Source organism: Pogona vitticeps, chromosome 6 (genome assembly GCF_051106095.1).
Source record: "Pogona vitticeps strain Pit_001003342236 chromosome 6, PviZW2.1, whole genome shotgun sequence".
Taxonomy (NCBI): Eukaryota; Metazoa; Chordata; class Lepidosauria; order Squamata; family Agamidae; genus Pogona; species Pogona vitticeps.
The window spans coordinates 51,334,734-51,353,152 of NC_135788.1; the positions used below are offsets into that span (position 1 = coordinate 51,334,734).

Here is an 18,419-nt window from a genome sequence, read left to right on the forward strand (position 1 = left end):
ATTCAGACACAGAGGAGGGAAACGTTTGTATCTCTAGATATTTTTGACTACAGCTCCTAGAAACTTTAGCAAGTTTTGTCAGTAAGGCCGTTCTTACGTCATCAAGGCTAATGAAAAATGATCGAGGCTTTCATTTCATCCAGATAATTAACCAAATAACTGTCTCAGAAGGAAACAGTTGTTCTGCTGCAATTATTATTACTCTTTTCTAAGAACCACATCACCAGTGGGAGTAAGGTTCTTTGAGACAAAGCTGGGCAACCCATCCATCCAGTGTTCCAGATGTTATTGGGCGTTGGGCACCAGTTTCCACCAGCAGCAGGCTGGCCAGTAGTAAGGGATACTGTAATGGGACTTTGAGTTGAACAACATCTAAAAGGCTAAAATAAATCCTCACCTCCTACTCTAGCCGCTCAGAGTGGTATAGATTTACCAGATGAGCGGGATATAAATCAAATAAATAAATAAATAAATAAGACAAGCTGGGGAAAGTATGGGCCTCTAGAAGTTAAGAGGGCAGCTCATAGCAGGCCTAACCAGTGTAGCTAATGGCGGGAATTATGAGATCAGTAGTCTGACAGAGCCTGGTGGTCCACACATTTTTCAGCAGTGCTCTGCGATACTGTGCAGCCGTCAGAACGCGGTGTTGGAACATTTTCCCAAGAGGAAAGTGTTGTGAGATGTGGGAGCACTTTCAGGAATGAAAATTCCCCTGAATGAGAGGCAAAGAAACGGTGCCGTTTCCCTTTCCCTTCACAGTTCTAGAAGACTGATACAGAAAGATACTTTTCGTTTAGAAAGCCCAGCTCCCTGTGAAGCCAAACTGTCAGCAATCTGTTTGGGAAATTTTTTAAAAATGAAGGGCCAGCGTGGAGAAGCTGAGGCTTTCTTTGCCAGCCAGGGATCGCGCCTCTGAACAGAGCCGCTGAGGAGGAAGGAGGCTGCCTCGGCCCCAAGCGTGGTTCGGGCGGGGAGGGGAAAACAAAAACCGGGGGGGGGGGGCTGGAATGCAAAGCAGCTCCGCGGGGGAGCCAGAAAGAAGGGCTCAAGAGCTCGCTTGCTAAGCCCGCTCTGCGAAAGCTGCCTTGCACAAAGAAGCGGGGACGCAGGCAAGGCACGCCTGCGTAGTAGTCGCCGCCTGTGCCCGTCGTCGGCTTGCCTGCCTGCTTGCCTGCCTGCCTGCCTGCTCCAAAGAGAGCCCCGCGCTATTAGCGAGCAAACTCTCCTGCGCGGGAGTCGCCGGGCGAGCGAGCTCCTTGAACACGTTAAGCTATGAGCCCCCCCGCCCCCGCTGCCGCCCGCCAGATGAGGTGAGCATGTCTGCCGACAAGTCCAAATGATATTTTCAGGTGAGTACGTTATTTACCGAGGTCAGTCAGAGCTGAGTCATCCCCTCCTTATTCCGCTTCCAATTCCTCCCCCCCCCCTTTTTTTCTTCCCTAGCTCGTGCCCATGGCGGCAGAAGCGGGCCCCCCACAACCTTTTGGGGGCACACACCCCCATCCCTCCATTTGCTCCACGAGCCGTCCATTCATTACAGATGGATCCCGTGATCGTTCGAGAAGGGTCTGTTATTCAGCTGTCCGGCTGGATTGCCATCAATGGGCGTTTCGAAAGCATCCGTTCTTCCCACAGTCTTGCTTTCTTTCATCTCAGAATGAATGCCGGGGGGGGGGAGGCGGGCGAAGGCGATGCCTGGGTTGCCTCTTCACGGTAATGTTCGATTGGGATTCTCTATTGTTCCTTACAGTTTGGGTGTCTGAAATGCAAAGGGCGCTTCTTAATTTATGGACCGTCTCTCCCAAATCCTTGAATGGAAATGGATCTTTACAACAGGGCTGGAGGCTCCTGTAGAGGTTTAAATGGTTAAAGTGCTGGAATGGAGGGTGGTTTTATCAGGCTCTTAACACCTCTGGTGGAGAGCTGATTATGGCTAAGCTTGGGGCTTTTTGTTTTAATTGCACAGATTTTGGAGATCGCCTTATTTCTAAGACTTCTGATGGAAAAAGATGTGCATGCTGTGATGTATATTCTTACTCTAGGAGTAAAGTGCGTTTTGTGAGTCTTCTCACCTTCTAGTATACCTATTTGTCTGTCATGGGCTTTGTCATGTTTGTTCAGAAGTTCAGCATGTCTCCCCACTGCCTAATTACAGCCTTTGAGTTACAAAGGTTAACCTCCTAAACTGCAGCCCTTAAAACAGGGACACCCCACCTTCAGTCCCATACACTAAGAGAAAGAGAAGGATCTGCTGTGGAACAAAAGAACCACCTTATGGAATGACATAGGGTACCCTCAACCTCAGAAGATAAACAGCTTGTAAAGAACTCAACCTACTTTATTGCTGGTACATTTACTAGTCCAGGAAATCATTCACCAAATCCTTTGTAGAAATGTTGTTCTACGTCATTTTCCCCAGAAATTCATCTTTTGTGTTTTAGCTGAAGCACTTATTGCATGGAAATAAAGTAACACAAGCAGATGGGAGGGGAAATATGTTTATGGTAGATGCCGTTTATGTTTTAAAAATTGGTGCTTCCAAATTCTGCTTCCTTATTATCCGGTGGCTTCTTATAGGCTTACTTCTGTGAAGGTGGAATTCCTCAGTGGATCATTTCATCAACTTTTTGCCACATGCAGACAGTAATCTCCCCCCTTTCTGGAAAATAACCACATTTACCACATTGGGAGCCTCCTCCTTACATTCTGAAATATGCAAGATGATATTCACATGTAGTCCGTTTCTGAAGAACGGCTCCCCACATAAATAACTGGTGGTAAATTCCCACCATATGCTATTAACTGCCTCAGAAACCATCATATGAATGGGTCCTGAGATTACAATTATACTGTAATAGGCTTTTACAAAGGCAGAAGATGTCCCATGCTAATCTCTTGCAAACACTATTTACATTTAAAATGGATTACATAATACCACACTTAGTATTTTCCCAATTCAATCCTGTAAACTAAGGTTTGCTGTTGTTGTTTAGTCCTTAAGTAGTGTCTGACTCTTCCTGACCCCATGGACCAGACGCACCAGGCCCTCCTGTCATCCACTGCCTCCCGGAGTTTGGTTAAATTCATGTTTGTAGCTTCAATGACACTGTCCAAACATCTCATCTTCTATCATTCCCTTTTCCTCTTGCCTTCACACTTTCCCAACTTCAGGGTCTTTTCCAGGGAATCTGGACAACCAGGTGATGTCTCTGCTTTTTAAGATGCTGTTGAGGTTTGTCATCACTTTCCTCCCAAGAAGCAGGCATCTTTTAATTTCGTGCCTGCTGTCACCATCTGCAGTGATCATGGGGACCAAGAAAGTAAAATCTGTCACTACCTCCATATCGTCCCCTTCTATTTGCTAGGAAGTGATGGGACCAGTGGCCATGATCGTAGTTTTTTGGATGTTGAGCTTCAGACCATTTTTTGCGCTCTCCTCTTTCACCCTCATTAAGACGTTCTTTAATTCTTACTCACTTTCTGCCATCAGAGTGGTATTGTCTGCATATCTGAGGTTGTTGATATTTCTTCCAGCAATCTTAATTCTGGCTTGGGATTCCTCCAGTCCAGCCTTTCACATGATGTATTCTGCATATAAGTTAAATAAGCAGGAAGACAATATACAGCCTTGTTGTACTCCTTTCCCAATTTTGAACCAATCATTTGTTCCATATCCAGTTCTAACTGGTGCTTCCTGTCCCACATATAGATTTCTCAGGAGATAGATAAGGTGGCTAGGCACTCCCATTTCTTTAAGAGCTTGCCATAGTTTGCTGTGGTCCACACAGTCAAAGGCTTTTGCTAGTCAATGAAGCAGAAGTAGATGTTTTTCTGGAACTCTCTGGTTTTCTCCATAATCCAGCACATATTAGCAATTTGGTCTCTAGTTCCTCTGCCCCTTCGAAATCCAGCTTGTACTTCTGGGAGTTCTTGGTCCACATACTGCTCAAGCCTACCTTGTAAGATTTTGAGCATAACCTTGCTAGCATGTGAAATGAGTGCAATTGTACGGTAGTTGGAGCATTCTTTGGCAGTGCCCTTCTTTGGGATTGGGATGTAGACTGATCTTTTCCAATCCTCTGGCCACTGCTGAGTTTTCCAAACTTGATGACTTATTGAGTGTATCACTTTAACAGTGTCATCTTTTAAGATTTTAAATAGTTTCACTGGAATGCCATCACCTCCACTGGCCTTGTTGTTAGCCATGCTTTCTAAGGCCCACTTGACTTCACTCCAGGATGTCTGGCTCAAGGTCAGCAACCACACTATCTAGGTTGTCCGGGACATCCAGATCTTTCTGGTATAATTCCTCTGTGTATTTTTGCCACCTCTTTTTGATGTCTTCTGCTTCTGTTAGGTCCCTACCATTTTTGTCCTTTATCATGTCCATCTTTGCACAAAATAAATTCCTTTAATATCTCCAATTTTCTTGGACAGATCTCTGGTTTTTCCCTTTCTATTATTTTCCTCTATTTCTTTGCACTGTTTGTTTAAGAAGGCCCTCTTGTCTCTCCTTGCTATTCTTTGGAATTTCCCTATCTCCCTTGCATTTTGTTTCCCTTCCCTTTTCTATTTGTAAGGCCTAATTGAACAGCCACTTTGCTTTCTTGCCTTTCCTTTTCTTTGGGATGGTTTTTGTTGCTGCCTCCTGTACAATGTTACAAGCCTCCAACCATAGTTCTTCAGGCACTCTGTCCACCAAATCTAGTTCCTTAAATCTGTTCTTCACTTCCACTGTGTATTCATAAGGGATTTGGTTTAGATTATACCTGACTAACCCAGTGGTTTCTCCTATGTTCTTCAGTTTAAGCTTGAATTTTGCTATAAGAAGATGATGATCAGAGCCACAATCGGTTCCAGGTCTTGTTTTTGTTTCTCCATCTTTGGCTGCAGAGAACATAATCAGTCTGATTTCGGTATTGCCCATCTGGTGACGTCCATGTGTAGAGTTGCCTCTTGTGTTGTTGGAAAAGAGTGTTTGTGATGACCAGCTTGTTCTCTTAACAAAACTCTATGAGCCTTTGCCCTGCTTCATTTTGAACTCCAAGGCCAAACTTTCCTGTTGTTCCTTTTATCTCTTGACTGCCTACTTTAGCATTCCAGTCCCCTATAATGAGAAGAACATCTTTCTTTGGTAGCAGTTCTAGGTGTTGTAAGTCTTCACAGAATTGGTCAGTTTCAGCCTCTTCAGCATCAGTGGTTGGTGCATAAACATGAATTACTGTGATGTTGAAAGGTCTGCCTCGGATTTGTATTGAAATCATTCTGTCATTTTTGCGATTGTATCCCAGTAGAGCTTTTCCCACTCTTTTGTTGACTATGAGGGCTACTCCATTTCTTCTATGGGATTCTTGCCCACAATAGTAGATATGATAATTGTTTGAATTGAAATCACCCATTCCGTCCATTTTAGTTCACCAACGCCCAGGATGTCAATGTTTATTCTTGCCATCTCCCATTTGACCACATCCAGCTTACCAAGGTTCATAGATCTTACATTCCAGGTTCCTATGCAGTATTTTTCTTTGCAACATCGGATTTTCCTTTCACTTCGCGTCTTTTCAACTTTGGCCCAACCACTTCATTAGCTCTGGAGCTATTTGTATTTGTCCTCCACTCTTCCTCAGTAGCATGTTGGACACCTTCTGACCTGAAGGGCTCATCTTCCAGCATCATATCTTTTAGCCTTTTTTTTCTGTCCATGGAGTTTTCTGGGCAAAGATACTGGAGTGGCTTGCCAGTTCCTGCTCCAGGTGGATTGCGTTTAGTTGGAACTCTCCACTATGACCTGTCCGTCTTGGGTGTCCCTGCACGGCATAGCCCATAGCTTCTCTGAATTACTCAAGCCCCTTCACCACAACAAGGCAGCAGTCCATGAAGGTGGCAATCCGTGAAGGTTTCCTCACATTCAAGTTCCTTTGAATTTACTCCCAGATAACTGGATGTAGAATTGCAGTCTCATGGAGATTTTTTTTTAAAATTCCTTGTTACAGGCAAAAGTTTCACCATCAGTTTTCTTAGGCATGGTAGAATAACATTCCTCACCTTGACACCTTTCAGATGTGTTGGGTGACTGTAGCTTTCACCATGCGGAGCCACAGTATGAGTACACTGACTGTGGATAGTGGTTGTTGTAGTCCTGTGCATGTGAAGAGCACTAGATTGGGAAACATTCTGTTAGGGAACCATGGGATCTGCGTATATTGTGCTTCCCTGATAAACGGTTTGGGTTGTTTTTTCTTTGTTTGTTTAATTTTTGTTAGAGCCTCCAGATATCTAGCTTTGCTTTCTTAGTCGAAGGGAGCTAAACAAAGACTGTGGTTTGATCAGCAGATCTGAGCATAGAAACACATGGAAAATACCTTCTTTCTGAAGCAGAAATGTTTTTTCAAGCCCTACTGATCAAGGTGGCTGTGTTTATCCTGCCACCACATCTGAGAGCTCAGAAGGCACATAGTGATGTGTTGGGAGAGGGGAGATTCTCGGCTTTAGAATATTAGACTGAACTCTGTACATAATTATTCACCATGAAAAATGCCTATATAAGCAATCTTTTAAGATCCACTGTGGCTTGTGTGATTCAGATTTAGTCCGAAGTCTACCAAAATTGGTAAGAGTCACCTCTTTTATTTTATTGAGTGTTAGAGTTAGACACTTTGATAGCCTACTTAAAAATCTCTGCCTGGAAAACCAACCTGATGATATGAACTGAATAATTGGATGATTCCAGTCTAGTCACAAGGTCTTGTGTAACACAGATATTTGATCTACACTTAATGCTGTCTACTTCCAGCACCTGCCCACAAAAGCTGTCATTGTGTAGGAGCTTCAGACATCTATGTCATTTTTAAAAGTTCTTCATGTACCAACCCACATGTGGTCTGGCATCTGTATACAGATAAAGCTGCTGCCTGGGCCACAAAACATTAACCTGTAGGTACTCTATGTATGTGCTCCACAGCAATCCTTTTAATCCATACATGGGGTTCAATATATACAGTATGTTACTAGTTAATGCTATGCACAGTCAGCTTAGTTTAAATCAGAGGCGGGTGGGCTTTTCTCCATATGCTGTTGGACTGCAACTCCCAACAGCCCCAGCCTGCATAGTTGGTGATAAGAAGCAGAGGGAGTTGCAGTTCAACAACATCTGGAGAGCCACAGTTTATCTGCCCAAGAGATGATGACTGAGGTCTTATCCATCCACATAAGATCTTGGAAATTGTACTTCTCTGAACTCACAATCAGCATGAAGATCACGCCAAGTTATATAGTTTTTAAAAAGCAACTTTATGGTAACACTGACTACTTGATTGGTTCCAAAACCTAATGCATGTTGGAGGAGTTTTGTATAGACTTGCTGGCCAGTGAAACATTTCAGAAACATTCAGGTTCTGCAAGTATAGCCAGGAACGTGGAAGGCATAAAAGAGTGCAGACCCATTTTGCTTCCCTCAGTTGGCAAATCATAGCAGAATACAATCCCCAACTGTTGAAATTTAATGAATTCTGCAATATTCAGCACAGGTAAATCCTTTGAGGTAAATCTCACTGAATAGGTCTTTGCCTGACAGTAGAAGGGCAACGGGGAAAGGAACAGCTTAACAGCCACTGACAAGGCCTTTTCTTCTGTCCTCACCAGATGTGCATATAAGGGTGAGGCAACCAAGAGAATTCCTGCAGAAGAAATTAAAACCTGTGAGAGCTCGTGGGGGGGGGGGAGACAAAGTCTCATGTAGAATAAGGCTTTGTTGGTCATAACTAGGATTATTGTCAGAGGGGTGTTCTAACAAGGGATATGCTCCTCAAAACCAGCTCAGGTTGGAAGTCTGGCTGCAGCATTTTTGATCATCTGGAGTTTCCAAACAGTTTTCTAAGGCAGCTCCATATAGAGTGTGTTATACGGTAGTATTGTGTCTGGGTTGTAACTAAGGCATGTTCCACCACATCAGAGAGTTATTTCCTGTTAATTTAGTTTCATATTCGAGAAGGAGTTCAGTCAGTCACCTAATTTGTTTGCAAGCACATCCATCCAAATATATGTATGAGATGGATCAAGATTAACTCATCTACAGAGTACACCTGCTAAAAACATAGAATAATGGAAGGCGTGTATAAAGCCACCATAAGAAGCCTCGTGGCGCAGTGGTTAAAACGCTGTACTGCAGCTAAAACTGTGCTCACGACCTGGGGTTCAAATCCCAGGTAGCCGGCTCAAGGTTGACTCAGCCTTCCATCCTTCCGAGGTCGGTAAAATGAGTACCCAGCTTGCTGGGGGGGCAATGTGTAGCCTGTATAATTAAAAATTGTAAACCGCCCGGAGAGTGCTTGAAGCGCTATGGGGCGGTATATAAGTCCAATAAATAAATAAATAAATAAATAAATAAATAAATAAGGACTTAAATTGGGCATGGCTGGTTTCAATGGATCTACTTTTAATCAATCTGCATCCAACCTATATAGATATAGAAGCAAAAGAACTTTTAAAAAGAAGTATTCAGATGATGTTGTTGAGTTCACTGGTTATTTTAAATATCCCACCTTTGCTGTGCATTGAACAACTTTTCTTTAAATAATGTAGACAGGGACTGATTTTTTTAAACCCAAGTTCCGTCTGTGACATAGGATTGGATAGCTGCCACTGTTAGCCTTCATAACAATGGCGACACTGTTAACATTGTAATAAACCAGTGCTCTGAAAAGAAATGTGTCCTTAAAGGACCTTGACATACAATGCCATATACAGTACTTCTGCAGAAACACTTTCCCAGTGCAGCACCCTCTGGAGATGTGGAACTATAGTTTTATTCATCTCTGTGCTGGGGATTTGGGGAGTCATATTCTAGCACATTGAGAAGGTACCAGGTTGGAAAAGCCTGCACTAAAGTATCCAGTATCCTCTGCAGCAAACATACGCTACAAAGTAATGTGGTGTTAGGTTCAAGAAGTAAACATTTTGTCTGTGATTTTGGAAATCATTTTTCCTTTCTCTGACATGCCACTGATCGCAATGAACAGGATGCTGTTTGGCTTGGTATGGATGGGCTAAAGAACTCAGTACCTTCTGGTTGGAGGAGGTTCAGCAGATATATTTTGCTTTCATGCTCAGATGGTAAAACGATTGCCTCACTGTGAAGGAATTTTCCCTCTAGCTTGACCGTATGGTTTGCTTGCCTTTTGCCTTCCACTGTCATGCATGACGCATCTCATTTATTTGAACCATCTGGATGTACATTAACTAACAATATTCCTTGTACTCCATTTAACTCTGTTTTCTTTTCACTGTCACTTTTACACTACAGACTGGAGGAGGAAGTGCCACAACTGAGTTCTGCACTCTCAGTAGCCACTTTATTCTACAGGCATTTATTATGGTCTGGGCTCCACAGTGTGCTTTGGTGCACAACCAAACAAACCTTCTTCCAATGAGTCAGGCTGTATGGAAGTTATTTTTGGACTACAATACCAAGAAAGGATTCAGGGAATTGTAGTTCACAAAAGTTAATTTTTCAAAGCTTGGTGTTCAAGTGGTTTTCTACAGTTACAGAGTCCATGTGCTTAAGCATAGCTGTATTACTTACAAAAATCCAAAAGAAAGTTGTAACCATAGGATATTGAATATATTTTTACAAGCATGACAAGAATTCATGTTATTTAGTTTCCTTATTAATGAAACTCTGGGTTAAAAATACTGGGAGGCAGAAAAATCACTGCACACCTGAATCCCATTTGCCATCATCATCATCCTCTATAAATAAAATTGATATTTCCTCATAGAAAAGTATGCATGTTTTCTGCACAACAAATTTCTTGAAGTGGTTCAAATCCCTTCACAATGAAGCCTGCTGACTGTGCTTCCGTCTCTCCCCCTCATGGCTCTCTTCTCCCCCCCCCCCAATTCTCTCATACACACACATACCACTTTATCTTTGGGATAAAATAGGTTAACTCCAGCTACATTTTCCTGAGCTGCCTGGAGAGAGAAAGATGAGATACAATAATATGAAATTAATAAAGCTTTACCCTCAAACTGCCACACTCCTTTTCTTTAGCAAGGAATAAATATAAGTGAGAGGTGGAAACCTGTGTTATATAAAAAGTAGTTTCAGAATCGCCTGTGCTGTGCCTACACCAGGGTGGAGAATTTTTGATCTCCTGCATATTTTTGCCTGCAGCATCTCTCAGCCCTGTACAGTGGGGCCAGTGGTAAGGAGTTGTGGGTATTATAATCTAAACACCTGGAGGGCCAAAGTTTTCCTCCCTAGTGGCCTATATTTCTGTTTTTAAATCCAGATTGCGATTCTCTAGGCTCCATATCAATTCCTGTGTTTCCCACAGACATACTGAGTACAATTGATCTTGTATACAAATGATTTTATTTCAGTGCAGGAGCCACTGGACTCCACAGTTGCTCATCAGGGATTAGCGTCTGAACAGCAGCAGACTGAGCAGGTATTCCAGCCACCTGATTACAATCTCCTCCACTACAGTGAAATTTATTACATTTCTGTTTAAAGCAGAGATGAGCAATTGTGATACTCCAGATAATGTTGGACTACAACTTTTGTCAGCTGTATCCAGTGTACCTAGTTGTAGAGATGTTATGGGGAACTGTAGTCCAGCAACATCAGGAATGCCATAGCTGCATGATAATTATTCCTACGTATGCATCTGTACATACTAATTAACATTTGTACAAGCCATATATGCATGTACCTGTTCTTGCCCTCTTTGGGGGTGATGTTTAAGTAAATTCCCTACCTTTGGTTCAGTTCTGACATTCTGTGGTTTTATATATCTTTTGTTTGTTTTCTTCCAGGTATTCTACTGATCTTGGCAGTGACAGAAGAATTAATATTTGCTGTTCAGGTGCTGTCTCCGAGTTTGGCATCATCTTGGGGCCTCCTGACAGACAGTAGTAATATTTCAGCAATGGGGACAACTCCTGGATATAAAGGCCATCACACAGCCAAAACTTTACCTACAGTAACTCGTGCAAACTTTTATTCTACTAGTTCGGTGGAGACTTTTGCTTCGTCAGTTGGCCAGAAGAAAAGAACCAGCAGCTATCCTATTGGCAACAAAGAACCGTATCACTTATATAACCAGAGTGCTTTGTTTCCTGGAAAGATTCGCGCAAAAGGGAAAATGGTTCAGATTGTCCATGGAAATTCCACAGATTTTACAGAGCCTCATCTAAAGACAGAACTGCATTCCTCTGCTACCACAAGGAACTGGTCTCCAAGTCATCCACTTCAACCTCAAACTACAGCCCACAGCAGTCCTAATAACACGGTATTGATAACCACACCAGATTCTGTGGCTTCCTTCTACAGTGATGCCTTGGAAGGTCTTAACAAAGGAGAGAAAGAGGGCTTATCAGAACTGGTTAAGCAAGAAACCAATCTTGTTACCCCAGTGACTGGCCCATCAGCTGCTCCAGAAATAGGGACAGTGCCTTTCAAAACCCCACAGCATGGCATATGGGAAATCCTGAGCAAAAATAATTCTTGGGGCATCTCAAACCAGAGTATAAACCAGGTACCCTTTTTTTCTAGCCCTGGGACAGTAGCAGCAACAGCAACAACAACAACAACAACAACAACAACATTTGTTCATTCTGGTGAAACTGGAACAAATGTCAATGCTTCCTCTTTGCATACAACAGGAAGCTCTAATCATGGAACATCAGCTACACTGTATCCTTTGTGGCATAATGGCAACTTGCCAAGCAGTGCGCCCTCTACAGAGCCATCCACGTGGATGTCAAGTTCCCCTTCCACAGCAACAGGAAACTTCCTAAACAGACTTGTGCCTGCTGGAACCCGGAAGCCTGGTATGCCAGGGAACATTTCTCATGTCACAGAAGGGGACAAACCCCAGCACAGAACAACCATTTGTCTCAGCAAAGTGGATATAGCATGGATCATCTTGGCCATCAGTGTACCGATATCTTCATGCTGTAAGTTAAATGTCTTTTTAAGGGAAAAACATTACTGAGGTATATTGTGACTGCATTTGCCCAGTACAGCAACTCATGTGCTTTGTTGTAATTTGCAAACCTGCCTCTGCTAAAAAGTTCTGCTTTCTTAACCAACCACAAATCACAATCTGAACTAATGGGTATGAATTGTGACTTATATAAACCATGAGTTGTTGTGACATATGAACCAGCAGCTGCTGCTTCTCTCTGTTGCCCACTTTAAAATGGGAGAAATGCGTAAAAAATGAGAAAGACAATCCACAGTTTGGTAATCTGCTGTGCAATATGTCACTGAAGTAATAAACAAGATTAGCACAAAGAATAATTCTGTATACATAGACATGTACTGTAGAGGTTTAACAGAACAGGGAGTCTCTGTGGCTTGTTTGCAGATGTGTAAAGACACTGCATGGATTATATACACATAATGAAAAGATTAAGATAACTATCAGCCAGGGAAAATGTACAACTCTTAGTAGTTAACACTTGAACTCTTTTTATTAGTCTCATTTTTAAATCTGCTAACAGTCATCTGACACTATTCCTGCATCACTAGGTTTGCTAACGATCACTGCTGTTTATGAGTTACTACAGTGGGGTCTTGACTTGAGAACTTAATCCGTATTGGAAGGCGGTTCTCAAGTCAAAAAGTTCTCAGGTCAAATCTGCATTTCCCATAGGAATGCATTGAAAACCATTTGATCCGTATCTGCTCTTTTCCATCCATAGAAACTAATGGGAAGCTGCTATTCTGCCTTTGACCACTAGAGGGGGATAGTTTGTTTCTTTTTTTCTTAGGTCAAGAAAGGTTCAGGGAAGGCAGGGAAAATACAGTCCAGGCAGTTCAGTACCAGGCAGTCTGAAGACTGTCTCCCAATCCACTCTCTAAACGCTGGGAGGAGTGAGGAAGCAGACAGGCACCCTTTTCACTGGCCAACAGTTAACTGAAACTTCACATTTTGCACTTTCCCTGCCTCCCACGTGGTTTTTTTTCAGTTCTTAACTCAAATCTAAGTATGTAAGTCAAGTCAATATTTTCCTATGAGAGTGGTTCTTAAGTCAAAATGTTCTTAACTCGGGCCGTTCTTAAGTCAAGACCCCACTGTAGTTCTCTTCTGCCCAGTTAACACCATCCTTGAAGGTGCAGGTGTTGTTGGTTAATAGCAGTTCCAAACAATAGCATAGCTTTTAGAAGTTGGTGGCAAATTACAATTATAAGGCTAGCATGTGCTGCTTTCTCCCATATTTGTTCTGGGCAACAGTGGTTGTGTCTTTGGCCCCTTGCTGGCTTGTGTCCATATGATACCTCTTCCAGGTGTATCATAGATCTTTTCCAGCTTTTGCTGCTATTTTGAAATTCAGGTGGATGCGTAGCACTGCTGCAGTCTTACCTAGCTGCAGGATTTGTTCATGAGTAGCCATGGCTGGTCTGGAAATTCTGAAATCATCATTAAGAAAATAAGCTCCTGAACACGCTGCCTCTGATTTTCCACTTTCAACATTGTCTTTAGTCTCCATCACATAGAGTAACAAGGGAGAATAGTAGCTCAGTTGCTTTTTCCTAATGGTTTTGAAAACAGTGTCTGGTATAATTAATTTTCTCTTCTACTGATGGATATTACTTCACTGGAGTTAATTATAGCCAGACTTGGTCCATCAGGAGAGATTAAGGGATTTGATTGTAGAGAAACATGGAACACTGTGATTTCAGTTCTTCTGCACCAAGATGATTAGCATGCTTTGCATTAAACAAGCAAATAAAAAAGCATGCAGATTCGTTAACCAGGCTAATCTGGAGGGGGGAAAGCTACCTCCCTAAAAAAAGGCCACTGTCTATTAACCCTTTCTCCTTTGCCAGAACAGCATTCAAACATTGCATTCCAGGTTGTAAAATTACAGTCCATACTAGAAGAGGAAGACGAGGAGGCAAATGGGTTTCTAGTACTGAGTCTTCAGATGTGAATCATTTACATTACATAGACTGGAATCCATTTATGGAAGTTAGCCTGTCTGGCTAATAAAGCCAAATAATTAAACTGTCTGGGACTAGAACTCTAGGCTACATATTTGACAGCAAAGTCCAATAGTAGGAATGAACTACAGATAGTAGTTCTACATAGAACTACATAGTAGGAAGGAACTAAAGTGGCTGAGCACATGCTTTGCATGCAGAAAAGTGCAATTTCAGTTCTTAGCAGCCCTGGCTAGTATACACAATGGTGAGGAATGATGGGACTTGCAGTCTGGACATTTGTAGGGACAAACACTCAGTCTAGAACAGTGGTTCTTAACCTTTGTTACTCGGATGCTTTTGAACTGCAACTCCCAGAAACCCCAGTCAGGACAGCTGGTGGTGAAGGCTTCTGGGAGTTGCAGTCCAAAACTCCTGAGTAACCCAAGGTTAAGAACCAGTGGTCTAGAAGACCAAATAACAATGCCTGGTTGTGACCCAAAGTTTGACACTGAGGGATAAGACCGTAACATTTTCATTGCTGTGAAAGCATTTACCCTTGGTAGAATGTCATGACAATTCCACAAGTTTATGAAACTGTTTCATATACATGGTCCAGCAGGACTCTTCTTATGCTATGATCTTATGACATGAAGAGATTTTATCAGAATGGGGCATCTCTGTAATGTTTTTGTAGGTGATGCCATGACCCAAAACAACCCCAGAAATGGATGAATTTCAGCATTCAGAGGAGGTACTGTAAGGAAATTGCATAGTCAAACTTTTGGAGATGTGCATGCTCTTAGAGCCATCTTGTGGATACAGAATGCTATCTCAGAAACAACTCAAACTATTACTCAGTTGATGTTGTAGGAGGCATATTCTTTATATTCCAGCCATACAGGTTGTAGGTTTCAGTAAAAAACAAAGAACGATGAGCATCCCCAACAAATTTCTACAGCACAAATGCATACATTATACTGTACTTGGTTCAGTAAAAATGCTGCTTGATCCAGAGTACTGTTGTCACATCAGAGCTCCTCCTAGCTGTGGAGACGGAAGTTGGGAATATGATTCCTCACTGTGCCTTGTTGACAGGATCTGGACTCGATGGTCCATAGCATCCCTTCCAGCTCTGCAGTTCTGAGATTATTATTATTATTCTCTCTTCCCCATCCTTCCTCTCTCACACACATATAATATACACATGCATACCATAGATTGCTAGATTTGGGCAATAAACTCTACTTGTTTTTGGCTTTTATGTGGCTGGTAAAATTACTATTTTCTTTTCTTCTTTTTTTTGACAGGAATTCTTAGTGGCAAAAAAAATCCCGAGGACATGAAATGTAGGCTCTTTAGCTTACTTTGTAGCTCACAGGCAGCCATGCAAAATTGCATTTCTTTGTTTTAGTATTGGATCTAAGACTTTGTTGATAATAATTCTAGGGGATGGAGTCTTCAGCAGTCTTTATAGTATGATTCACATTTCTCAGATCTGTTGTTGAACTGTTCTGTTCTCTTGCCCTGAAAGTCTTATTCTCTTGAAATCTACCGTTCTTTCCCACTTTTGGAAACACTTGCTCCATAAGGAAGGTGGAATTCATTATGTCATGTCAGGATAATAATAACTCATCGATCCTGTCATTGTCATATAATCTTTGATTGCTTACTTGGCACACTGTTTTTTCATGAGCTTTGAAGTAAAAGGCAGGCGTTATAGTCTGGGTATGGCACAAATACTCACCCGAACAAATCACTTGTCTTGTCATTATAATGTGAGATAAATAATCCAGTCTCCCTGAGGGATACACCAGTTGTAGCTGCCTTGTGCTGTGTTAACTGCTGTGTTTTCCTGAAAGCCAGTTTGCACAGCTTCCTTTTTGTCAGAACCAAATCATCCATACTAGTTTTCCACTGCAGATCATTCGACAAATGGTTGATGTAGAAAGGAAATTGCTGCCACCTTCAGGATCCAAATATAGATGCAACCTTCAGCCTTTTCATGATTAAATGACAATTGCAGGTTCATTTCTATACAATTTTAATAATATTTTTTAAAAATTAAATTAAATCCATCCATTCATTCAATCAATCTATCTATCATTCACATGCTGCTTTTCTCCCTAGATGGGACTCTGGATGGCTTACAAATCAATTAAAACAACACAAATCATCACCATTCAAAACATCATAAAATATAGTATTAAAAACAATCTGTTAACAATATTAAAAACAGTCATTAAAATGTTCTAAAAACATATTTAAATATCTCAGTTCAATAACTGCAGTATTCCTAAAACCCCACATGTCCAAATCATTTAAAAGCCCTTTTAATAAGAAAGGTTTTCACCCGCCATTGGAAGAACAGGAAGGAGGGAGCCAACCTAGCTTCTTGGGGCAGAACATTCCACAGCCAAATTAATTTATTTATTCCATATACTTACATGCCACCCAATTATTGCTAGACATTGCTCTGAGCAGTTTACAATCAATAAGAAATCCAGTGTCACAGCAGATCAACAGCAATAAAACAAAGATAACCAAAATCTAATCCAATAAACCAGACATAGAACCTAAGTCAAGAGTTTGGTAGTGATTTGTTTTATAATGTTTTTCTGCTTGGCAAGGGAAGGAAAGACATTTGTGCATTCTCACAAAAAGCAGGGGAATAACTTCCTGGGGACATGGGGCAATATTGGACTGTTCAGCCTGCAGAGACCTCCACTCCTGCGGTTGTTCCCTCCTGTCAGCTCCGACACAGCTTGAGGTGCACTCTTATGGTGCTAAAGGCAAAAATGCCTCGTGAAAGCATCCTTGCATTTTATGAGTGCAAAACAAAGTATCTCAGTTAGTTACTATGTTTCTGTCCTTCTGCCCTGCCTCACAAGGTATAGTAACAAGCCATTTTACCAATTGGAGGTCCTTTAAATTTTCATAGTTTGGACTGAATTTATCGTGTTTTCTGTATTATCGCACTGAATTACATTGTTTCCCTTGTCATCTTATTTGTCCTTCTCTACCTATTGTGCATCGGTCCTTATGTATCTTTTAAAAACTGAGGAAAAATAACAGTGGACATTCTCTAATTTGATCACAGGGTTATAGTGCCCATATTTTCCACTTGAAGGGAATTGTGGTTGATCTTCCCACCAGAAGGAAAATATTGTGATTGATACCAAGTGCAGGATTATTCAAATAGCAGAATTTTTTTTTCTTCCATACTCGCTGTGCTTTTTCAGCCTAAGGAAGTGTCCATAATCTGTGCAGTTTTGGCTAGTGCCCTGTGAAGTAGAGAGAAACTCTGTGGCATGTGTTCCCCATTTCCCTAAAGGAAGCTCTTAACTGTTCAGTTGAGAAGTACTAAATGGCATTCAGGTCTTAGACCACAGAATTGGCTCAGTAATTCCAGGATCAGCGTTTTTGTCATGCCATAATTCTAGTTAGTTCTTCATGAAGCCTTGAATCGGGGGGGGGGGGGGGGATGATAATTTTATGACATTCTTATGATGCTTCTTGAGCTCAAGAACTCCTGCTTTTATTGTTAACTCATTCTACATTAATAAATGTGAGTGTACAAATGGGTGTTTGTTTACACCAGCACTGTGGTAACATAGACGACTAAAACTTGGCATGCATCATAAGGACTGTGCAGTTGGAAGTTAAAACATTGTCAGTCATGAGCTAGCAGATCTGTTTTTTCATCAGACAATGAACTATGGTTGGGCTGGTATATTCCTTTCTCCAGAGGGCCACTGAGTCAGAGGCAGAGCAAGGAAAATATCATGGTCTGCTTCCCTCTCCAGGTTTCCTAAAGTTTTTAGTGTGGCATAAATAGCAGTGGAAGCAAAGAGAAGAGTGAACGGAAGGAAAAGCTAAGCCACCACTAAGGGGGGGGGGAGAGAGAGAGAGAGAGAGAGAGAGAGAGAGAGAGAGAGAGAGAGAGAGATCAGTGAGAATGAAGCAGATGATGTGAGAAAGAAGGACAGTGTAAATAAGAAAAATGGAGAGGGGTCACCCAAGTGGGTGAGTAGGGGGAGAGAAAGAGCATTAGTTTTGTGGGAAACAGAGCACTAGTCTGAATGAATAAGAGGAGAATTAAACTACATAGCTGAGGGAACAGAAAGTGCATCTAGGTAAGTGAGTGAAAAGGAAAGAACACCAGATGTGTTTCGGGAGGGTGGACTACGGAGGGAGGTGGACTAAGGAGTTTGTTATCCATGGGAAGCTGGGTACTTCTGTCAATATATTAATAATCAATCAAGTTACAACTGGTTTTCAGTCTCCCTAACCTCCCAACGTATCCTATTTTGAATCACATTCATTAAAAGAATCTAACCTGGTGTTCTTTACATCCATCATCTTTGCAACTGATGTACTTTTCATGACTCCCACAAGGGCTGTAGTTGAAGATGTTCATTACATTAAGGCTTCAACATAGTACATTGCTCAGTGCCCAAACCTGTGCTTTTTCTTTATTCTATTT

General features: G+C 41.8%; 1 protein-coding gene across 4 annotated transcripts in view; it reads left to right on the forward strand.

Annotated features, from left to right (window-relative positions):
- TMEM108 (transmembrane protein 108) overlaps positions 1 to 18,419 on the forward strand; it is a 329,648-nt gene that overhangs the window by 303,118 nt on the left and 8,111 nt on the right. For 2 of the 4 annotated variants that reach the window (XM_020804595.3, XM_073003504.2), the window contains exon 3: positions 10,819 to 11,961. In XM_020804595.3, coding sequence (XP_020660254.3) covers positions 10,819 to 11,961 — 1,143 coding nt within the window. Of the gene's footprint in view, positions 1 to 1,185; positions 1,350 to 10,383; positions 10,452 to 10,818; positions 11,962 to 18,419 lie in introns of those variants that run through there. The other 2 variants (XM_020804596.3, XM_078377361.1) reach the window with 2 other exon arrangements.